Consider the following 9,519-nt stretch of genomic DNA (forward strand, 5'->3'; position numbering starts at 1 on the left):
TCCTGATGTGAGGAAATATGAAGTATAAGCATTACATATGATTCTTGCCAAAAATGTTTGATGTGAATCTAATGAAGTCTATAGAGCTCATTTCATATTTATAGGGATATGAGGGAGGAATAAGTTAAATGGCACCATGAAGAGACAGTCAGAAAAATTCAGAATGTGGAAATTCGAAAGGACAACTGGCTTAGTAAAAAAAGGTCAATTTTATAAAAATTATATTAAAAAATAGGGTCAAGAAATTTTCTAGCTTAAAATAGAGTCATGATGCACAAATGCAATTGATTTTTGTTATTGTCAAAAGGTGTTTTGGGGACAGTTGGAGACATTTGAAAATGAACTGAGTATTAGATGACATTAAATAATGATTCTGAATTTTTTTTTACTCATGGTACAAAAGCATTTGATAAGTGATGCATCAGTACAGAAAAACACATCACTTGTAGCTTGTCCTTTAAAAGTAAGATAGCCAAGTGAAAAGTCAGTACAGATTCTTAATTTTTAATTTTAAAAAATCAAAAGTACACATTGAGACTTGAACTGCTGTGATTTTTCTTCTTTCCAGAGATGACATACATGTTTTCTGATAAGTAATATTCTACCACACGTTGCACTAAACCAAAGCAGACAGATGACTGGTAAGGGTGTTTACTATTTCCTACTCATGCTGAGCTAGACTGGCAGTGGAACACCATCTCCGTAGGAGAGATTTTGACAGTAAGAAATGGCAAAGTCCCTACCTAACCCTGAGAACCCAGCAAACTTGTTTATACAGAAAGGATTTTCAGCAAACATGCAAACATACAAACATGCTATAAGAACGGACACCTTTTAGTGTGTTTCTAGTACACAGCATGCATTCATAGGTGCCCAGTAAAATAGGAATGAATGCCAACGTAGAAAGCATTTTTGCCTTCGTAACATTCACTAAAAAGCACACAGTATATAATACTTTGATCTTTAAGTGGGCAATCATGGAAGTTCCAAAATCATATCCAGTGGAAACGATACTTTTAATGGCGGTCTTGCAAGATCAGGTGTCTGATAGGCAGGCACACCCAGGGCAGTCACAGCAGGTAATTTATCTCCTAGCATGCAAGTCCCTCCCCAAGTTCCTCACTGGTCGAGTACTATGGGGTTACAATCTTTCTGGTATTGCCTAAGTTGCATTATCCCCTTATAAGGTCATACCCCACCCCCTTCCCTGCTTAAGTTTTGATTTCCCTTACTGCAAGGCTACTCAGACTACTAGGTTAGCCTGAGAATTCATCTATACAAGTATTTTCCAAAAATAACGCTTCAAAGAGACTTCTGAAAATAGTGGGACTAATCAGGACCAGCAGAAGACATAGTCACACAAGGACTTCAAATGTAAGACCAGGAGTTTTCACATGTAGCTTTTAGATAAAGAACATCTCTTTCAGTTGATTCCTCCAGCCAGGACAAGCTGTGATCACAGGAGATTCAAAAATCTCAAGATGGACAGCTGGCTGGAGTAACACCCCAGATAAATATAAAAAACCTCATTGAGGCTGAAGAACTAAAACTCTAACCCATGTCAAAAATGAGATGCAAGTGCACAAAAAATTTCTGCAAACCCTGCTGGGATAAAGAGAGTTCATGATGGTGGGTTTTGATACACAAACATGAATGCTGGGGTGGGGAAAGGCCCCCCCACAGGGTGGAATGCTTGACATGGGCTTGCTCACAAGCTGCCTGAGTCAGAAGCACCTGAGAGAGGTACCTACTTGGGGAGGGGAGGAATATTAGGGTTAATGAATACAAGAAGGTGATTCGGCCGGGGGAAGGGTGGGCATGATGGCTCACGCCTGTAATCCTGGCACTTTGGGAGGCTGAGGCAGGCGGATCACTTGAGGTCATGAGTTCAAAACCAGCCTGGCCAACATGGTGGAACCCCGTCTCTACTAAAAATACAAAAAAATTAGCTGGGTGTGGTGGTGGGTGCCTGTAATTCCAGCTACTTGGGAGGCTGAGACAGGAGAATCATTTGAACCAGGGTGGTGGAAGCTGCAGTGAGCCGAGATTGGGCCACTGCAGTACAGCCTGGGCTACAGAGCGAGACCCTGTCTCAAAACAAAAACAAAAACAAAAACCCAACAAGATGTTTCAGGATAAATAGGTCCAGGAGGGTTAGATCATTTTGGCTTTTACCCCATCAATATTTAATGCAAATGAAGAGTTGCGGAACAGAATGAATTTTTCCAGGATACGTTCTCCTGTCATCATGAGCCGAGCCTATTGAACTACTGAGCCCGCGAAAATGAAAATGATACCATTCATTGTCTGGAGGTAGGTCCTAGTGCTGCAGATTGTTCTGAGAAGCTGTCATAGAAGATGATTTTCACAATGAAGTCTCCACTAAACCACGGCTTAAGTCCAGTCTCTGGCCTTCTTTTTCTGCTTTGCAGTCCAGAAACATTTCTTTAAAAGCCAGAAAATCTGTAAATGTGAGCAGCGTTTGGAGTATGTCACCAACTGCTTCATCTCTGTGGTGCTGTAACGTTGTGAAAGTTGCCATGGTAAAGCCAAGAATTCGCTCCAGCAACTGTTCTTCTATATACTTTTCTGCCAAAGAAATATATTCATTAAAAATAGGTGTGTAGGTGAGTTTATTCCCTTCGGTGTCCTCAAACTCCTGGCAGCAGTTGTTGATGAAATTTCTCTGTAATAACTTGAAATCTTCATCTGTGATAACGTCCTCTAAATGTCCAACCACAGCATCAAAATGTGCATCAGAGTCAGAGGAGAAGGGCACAACGAAGCCTTCTTCTAAAGTGCCCATGGTTGGTGCTACTGCATCCACCCAAGTGAGCTGACCCATTGGGTCCCTATGGTTTCTAGGGCACAGAGGTCTGCTGGGGGAAGACTTATTGCCCAGGCTGCGGCCCACTCCTGAATTTTTTAAGGTATAGTAATAACATTGTGGTTATGCAAGAGAATATCCTTATATTTAGGAGATTCATGATTAAGAACTCAGAGGTGAAATAGCATGGTCACTGTATTTTACTTTGAAAGGTTTTAGTCAAATATACAAACATATAGGAAGCAATTACAGCAAAATACTTGCAATTGCCGAATGTAGGTGGCAGGCATATGGGTGTTCCTTGGTCTAATCCAAGAGTGTCCAATGTTTTGGCTTCCCTGGGCCACATTGGAAGAAGAACTGTCTTGGGCCACACATAAAATACACTAACACTAACTATAGCAGATGAGTTAAAAAGAAAATCACAAAAAAATTCATAATATTTTAAGAAAGTTTATGAATTTGGGTTGGGCCGCATTCAAAGCTGTCCTGGTCCACATGTGGCCCATGTGCTATGAGTTGGACAAGCATGTCCTAGTCTTTCAACTTTTCTGTATATTTGAAAGTAAATATATTAATATACAAAATATAAATTAAAAATTATAATTTGAATAATGACCTTTTCAAATATGCTTGAAGGCTATACCTCATCAATTTGAAGTGTTTCCAATTATATATATATTTTTATTGATCATGTTAAAGATCCATAAAGGTCCATAATGTGAGCCAAACCTTTTTAAAATATTTGCTTGGTGACCCATCTTATTTGGACATGACATTCAAACACTTAAATGACATTTGAAAGATTATGAATAATCTGTCAGTGAAGGGATTATTTTTAAACATTCATTGATGATTATCTTGTTCTCTGAGACTTGGTAATTAAGTTGTTGATGAATAATAAAATGACTTGTTAAAACACCCGGTATCTCTTTTTAAAGTTGGCTCTAAACTTGCATTATTGGTGCTCCATCTGTTAAATAAGCAATGATGTTGGAAAAGGAAATTTTTTTCCCTTTAATTAATTTTAGGGTTTCAAATATTGACAAATTTTTTGTATTCATTGTCAGTAATTTTGAAAATAATCTTTTCTACATAATTTTTCTGTCCTTGCACACTTTATAGATGCAAATATTAAAGTCTTATGATTATTCAGGTTGCTTTTGCCCACTCATAATCAAGGTTATTTGCATTATGCAATTGATTTCAATATCTTTTACCATCTTCTTAAAGCAGTATTAAATGGGATAGAGAAATTATTTGGTTTGGATTTCTTTTTATCCTCTTTGTACTAATCTCTTATATAGCTTATAAAACTAATTTTCTTAGAATATTGTATGATGTACCATATTGCGTGATCGTTTATGTTGTTCTGTAAGAACCAATGAGACTCACCTCCTTTTGCAGAGAACATTCTTGAACATTCCAGTGACAGTATAGCAATTTTCAGTTTTCCTTAAATATCAGAAATATATATATATATGTACATATCTTTGCCAATGTGATCAACATGTTCCTTTGTAAAATGTTCACTTACTCTAGATGGGTTCGTTGGCTTAATTAGAAAAAAATGTGTTGGCGGAATAGACATATTGGTGACTGTTCATTTGTGCATAAAAACTGTAAAACCCAATTTAATATATTTGACTGAATATTTGCCCACATTTAAAATTTATATTTGACATTTTGAAATAAGAGCTAAATGAGAAGATTTGTACATCTACTTACAGTCACCGTGAATGCCTCATCGACAAATGCAGATGGATACAGGAGTGTTGTGTTGGTGACTCAAATACCACCCTCAGTGGTGCCCATAGTGATGTGATTTCTGAAATGGGAAACAACTCTTGATAAAGTTCTGAACATAAACCAAGTACATTCTTTCCTCAGTTTATGGTAGTTATATTCCTGTGAAATTCAATATATAACACCATGCAAAAATACTTCTGATTTTATATAAAACAGAATATGAATCTTTTTTTTTTTTGAGACAGAGTTTTCGTTCTTGTTGCCCAGGCTGGAGTGCAGTGGTGCGATCTCGGCTCACTGCAACCTCTGTCTCCTGGGTTCAAGCAACTCTCCTGCCTCAGCCTCCTGAGTAACTGGGATTACAGGCATGCGCCACCACGCCTGGCTAATTTTTTTTTTTTTTTGTATTTTTAGTAGAGATGGGGTTTCATCATGTTGGCCAGTCTGGTCTTGAACTCCTGACCTCAGGTGATCTGCCCGCCTCAGCCTCCCAAAGTGCTGGGATTACAGGTGTGAGCCACTGCACCTGGCCCAGAGCTTGAGTCTTAACTCATAATTATAAACAAGTTTTTCACCTAAAGAAAGGCCTGTGGAACATTCCAAAGTTGAACATGATGCATATAGTTCTTTTTTGTACTGAACTGTATGGATGTTGCAAGGTGTCTAGCTTCCTGGCTTGTCCATTGAATATCTGTTGTGTTCTCCCAACCCCTAAACTCATTACAACTAAAAATGCCCCTTACATTTTTAAAATGTCTCCTGGGAGCTATATCACCTCTTTTGAGAACCACTGGCTTAGGGTTGAAAAAGAGTCAATAAATATATAAGAAAAATAAAACATTGTTAAGTGCTCTGTATTCACTGGTAATTCTAATGTAGAAAGGCTCCTAGGAGAAGGGATGTGTAAGCTGAGTCTTGTAAAATCCGTGTGGACTAGGATAAAAGGACATGGTAGGCAGAATGAATAAGTTATAAAGTTTATAAATACTCAAGACTTGCAAATAGTTTGGTACAACTGGAATCTAGGATGCAGAGGTGGAGTTTATCAGGAAACAATTCAGGGAGGTACGTAGAATCCAGGTCACAGAAAGACTGTCTTCCATGCTAAGATGCAAAGATGCATCGGCTGTGTGTGTGTGTGTGTGTGTGCGCGCACGCATGTGTGTGTCTGTGTGTGTGTGTGTGTGCATATGTAGTTTATGGCAAGGGGCTGACATAATCAGTTGTGCTTCTTAGAAATGAATGGATTACCAGGGTGCAGGAAGGAAGGCAAGAAAATCAGTTGCTTTTACTATAGACTTTCCAGTAATAATTTTAAGAATCTACCATTTAATAGTTTCCTGGATCTTAGCCCTCCTGAATGTCATTTTAGTGTACTCTTGTTTTTACTCTCCTTTAAAAAAAAAAACTCTAAAACTTTTGGAATCACTGTTTCTGTTCTAGTAATAACTACACACTTTCCCTGTATCTAACACCCTCCCTCATACAAGTTAGACCTTATTGCATTTTCCTTTCCCTTTTATTTATTTATTTTTATTTTTTTGAGATGGAGTCTTGCTCTGTCACCCAGGCTGGAGTGCAATGGCGCAATCTCAGCTCACTGCAACCTCCGCCTCCCGGGAGGCAGAGCAATTCTCTGCCTCAGGCTCCCGAGTAGATGGGATTACAGGCGCCGGCCACCATGCCTGGCTAATTTTGTATTTTAGTAGAGATAGGGTTTCACCGTGTTGCCCAGGCTGGTCTCGAACCTCTGAGCTCAGGCAATCCACCCGCCTCGGCCTCCCAAAGTGCTAGGATTACAGGTCTGAGCCACCGTACCCGGCCCCCTTGCTTTCCCTTTTATATATATTGGCTTTTGAGATCTCATTTTAGTTTAATTTCTCTTTAATATGTTCTCTAATATTTCAACCTTACTCCTAAGGAAATTTTCCTCTAGCTTAATCTGTCTCTTTATTTTCAATTTTCTCTGCTTATGTTCTGATATTAAGACTGACATGTTTTTCATACGACTCCAGTTTTTCTGTGACATTTTAAGCAATCATGTTCCTCAGAGACCGTATTTAAAAAATTATCTGTCTTTTTATTGGGACAATGATAGTTTCTTTCAGTTATTTCTCTAGTGTTATCTAAGAAGATAGCATTTTTTCAATGAGGGTGCCCATTTATTCTTCCAAAATGTACTTCCATTTTGGGTTGAATGCATAATTTTAGTCTGAAATCCAAAGCTTTGGTTTGAATTCATGAAATTAACAAATTCAGGGCCAACTTGAGTTTACATGGTTGGTGGTGACTCAACACTGTTTATCAGTCACATGAATCGAAGATTAATTCCTCTAAAGTTTCCTCCTTGGCTCTAAATATAGAATAGAATTTGGGTCTACTCCAAGTGAGATCGTGTACTACCTATTTGAACCTAACACTAATAAGTTAAATCTAGAATCTCACATGCTATTGCTCTGTGACCCATGTGGAACCTAACTTCTTCATAGACCTGGGTGAAAATCCTGGTAAAAGCCAAACAATATACTGAAACTCTGCCTCTTTCAAGGCGAAACCTCAGTGGGACTCTAAAGACTGTCTCCGGATTTATTTATTCCCTCTATCAGTCCTGGCCGCAATCACAGGCCTATTTGTGCTTGTGTTATTCAAGGCCATCTGCAGCTGCCCACAGGCTAAGTTATTTTTCAATTTAAACCCAAGTTTGCTTGCTAAAGCTTTTGTGGCTAGTTTTGCTAATGCCACCGAGATCACTGAAGTGGTCAGTGCCTGCAGCCCACGCAATATAGAAAGAGCCTCTTGGTTGTGTATTCAACCACTAGGTCAGAATCTTTCAGAAGCCTGAGACTTAAACTCACTTGTCCAGGCTGAAGCAGCTAAAAGCCGTCTTCATAAAAATCAGGCATAAGGTGCAATATTGGCTGCAGAAAACTCAGTGTTTAAAATTCCTGCATGGCTCGAGCTTGGTATAGTTTCCCCAAAGGTTATATCATACCAATCAATTCCTCTAGCCTCCAGAAGCCTTAATCTTTATGTGTTCTAGTTTTGGTTCCTAAATTCACTCAGGTATGTGGCAACAATGGAATTCCTGACACCAAACGCCAGAACTCGGTAGGTTTTCCCATCAGGTATAAGCCCAGCACTCCCCTGGCCCTCTTTCCTGCCAGAAGCAGAGCTTCTTCACTAAGCCTACACCAAGGCTAAGAGAGGCTCACAGTGCTAAGCAGGCAGGCCGACCCCCAAAAATAAGAGGACGGGAAAAGGATGGGCTAGAGCTCCCACGTCTGCCATTTGGATTCTTCATTCCTCTTCCTCCATGAATGAGAAGCAAGGGTCATCACTGAATAAGTCCTCCAAAGGTACGTGCTGGAAACTTCATCCCCAGTGCAGCAGTGTCGAGGAGGTGGGGCCTTTAAAAAGTGATTAAGTCATGGGGGCTTCACCCTCATGGGTGGATTAATGCCATTGTCACAGCAGTAGGTTAGTCATAAAGGCACATTCACTCTCTTGCTCTCTCTGTCGCATGCACTCTCTTGCCCTTCCACCTAGTTTCCATGTTACGATGCAGCAAGAAGGCCCTTGCCAGATGTGGCCCCTGGATTGTGGACTTTTCAGCCTCCAGAATTGTGAGCCAAACAAACTTCTTTTGTTCATAACTTCCCCAGTCTGTGATATCCTGTTACAGCAGCAGAAAATGGACTGAGACACCCAGGGATGTACCTGGAACCTGGAAAAAGGTATAAAGTGAAGAAAAGTAGACCTGGTATGTGTACTCAATTTAGGGGATTCTGAAAGTGTTCCTAGCTTTTTCATATTATAATCTGAGAGAAAATCTTTAATACAGAAGGAAGGGTTTATGCCTTATTTATTTATTTATTTATTTATTTATGTTGAGACGGAGTTTCACTCTTTTCACCCCAGCTGCAGTGCAGTGGCATGATCTCGGCTCACTGCAACCTCCGCCTCCTGGGTTCAAGCGATTCTCCTGCCTCAGCCTCCCGAGTAGCTGGGATTACAGAAGTGCGCCACCACGCCTGGCTAAGTTTTGTATTTTTATTAGAGACGGGGTTTTGCCATGTTGGCCAGGTTGATCTCGATCTCCTGACCTCAGGTGATCCACCCACCTTGGCCTCCCAAAGTGCTGGGATTACAGGCGTGTGCCACTGGCCAATGCCTAGTTTATTAGTATTGGTGAATCATCGGAGTTTTAAAGCAGAAAAGTAATATAATTGGAATTTAACTTGGCAGTGGTGCATAGTCAGAGGGCAAGGAGAGACTGTTAGGAAGCTGATGGAAGGTTTAAGCAAGAGGAAAAGGGAGATTTCACTTCAAGCAAGGAAAGATGAAAAGTAGGGCACTGATTCAAAAACTTTTTCATGTACAGAAGGTCTGAATGTGGGCAACAGAGGACAGGCAAGAGGGAGTGGTTCTGATACTTGAGGTTTCCAAGCTCCAGGTATAGGGGAAATGGTAGAGCCATTAGCAAATTATGAAGACACGAAAGTGGTTTTGATTGAGGATATGGGCATGATGAGTTTTTGTTTGTTTATTTTGTAGTTTTGAGTTTTTTTTAGGACACTTTACCAAAAAAGGATACGTACACAGCGTAACAGTAAAACAGATACAGATGGAAAAAGTCAGGATCAAGGAAAAAAAGGTCACAGAAGACAAGAGTCCACATTGCTGATGTGAATCAGATGCAAATTTGGTTGTGAGTCAAATGATGGGTTACGTAGTTCCCATTAATGGATCGCACATAGCACATCAATTATTTGGAGAAGGGGGAACACAGTTTTCCATTATCAAATTGTTTCTTATTTGTTGTTTACTGTTATTATGTTATTATTGCTTATGATGATGATGATGATGAATAATCTAATCATAATAAGACTGGTAACTCAGTTACCAAAATCTGTTGGTTCTATGTTGCTTTATTCTCTCTAGAC

General features: G+C 39.7%; 1 protein-coding gene across 1 annotated transcript; it reads right to left on the minus strand.

The window, feature by feature from the left end:
- Window positions 1-2,365: 2,365 nt before the first annotated feature.
- On the minus strand, window positions 2,366-2,806 carry LOC116466373 (ADP-ribosylation factor-like protein 2-binding protein). Its single transcript, XM_032754931.1, has one exon. The coding sequence runs from the start codon at window positions 2,804-2,806 to the stop codon at window positions 2,366-2,368; it is 441 nt and encodes a 146-aa protein (XP_032610822.1).
- Between the last annotated feature and the right edge of the window lie 6,713 nt (window positions 2,807-9,519).

The sequence above is a fragment of the Hylobates moloch genome, unplaced genomic scaffold (genome assembly GCF_009828535.3).
Source record: "Hylobates moloch isolate HMO894 unplaced genomic scaffold, HMol_V3 SCAFFOLD_4, whole genome shotgun sequence".
NCBI lineage: Eukaryota > Metazoa > Chordata > Mammalia > Primates > Hylobatidae > Hylobates > Hylobates moloch.

Excerpts from the sequence above, each read along its gene's own strand:
- LOC116466373 (XM_032754931.1), bottom strand. The coding sequence starts at position 2,806 with ATGGGCACTTTAGAAGAAGGCTTCGTTGTGCCCTTCTCCTCTGACTCT.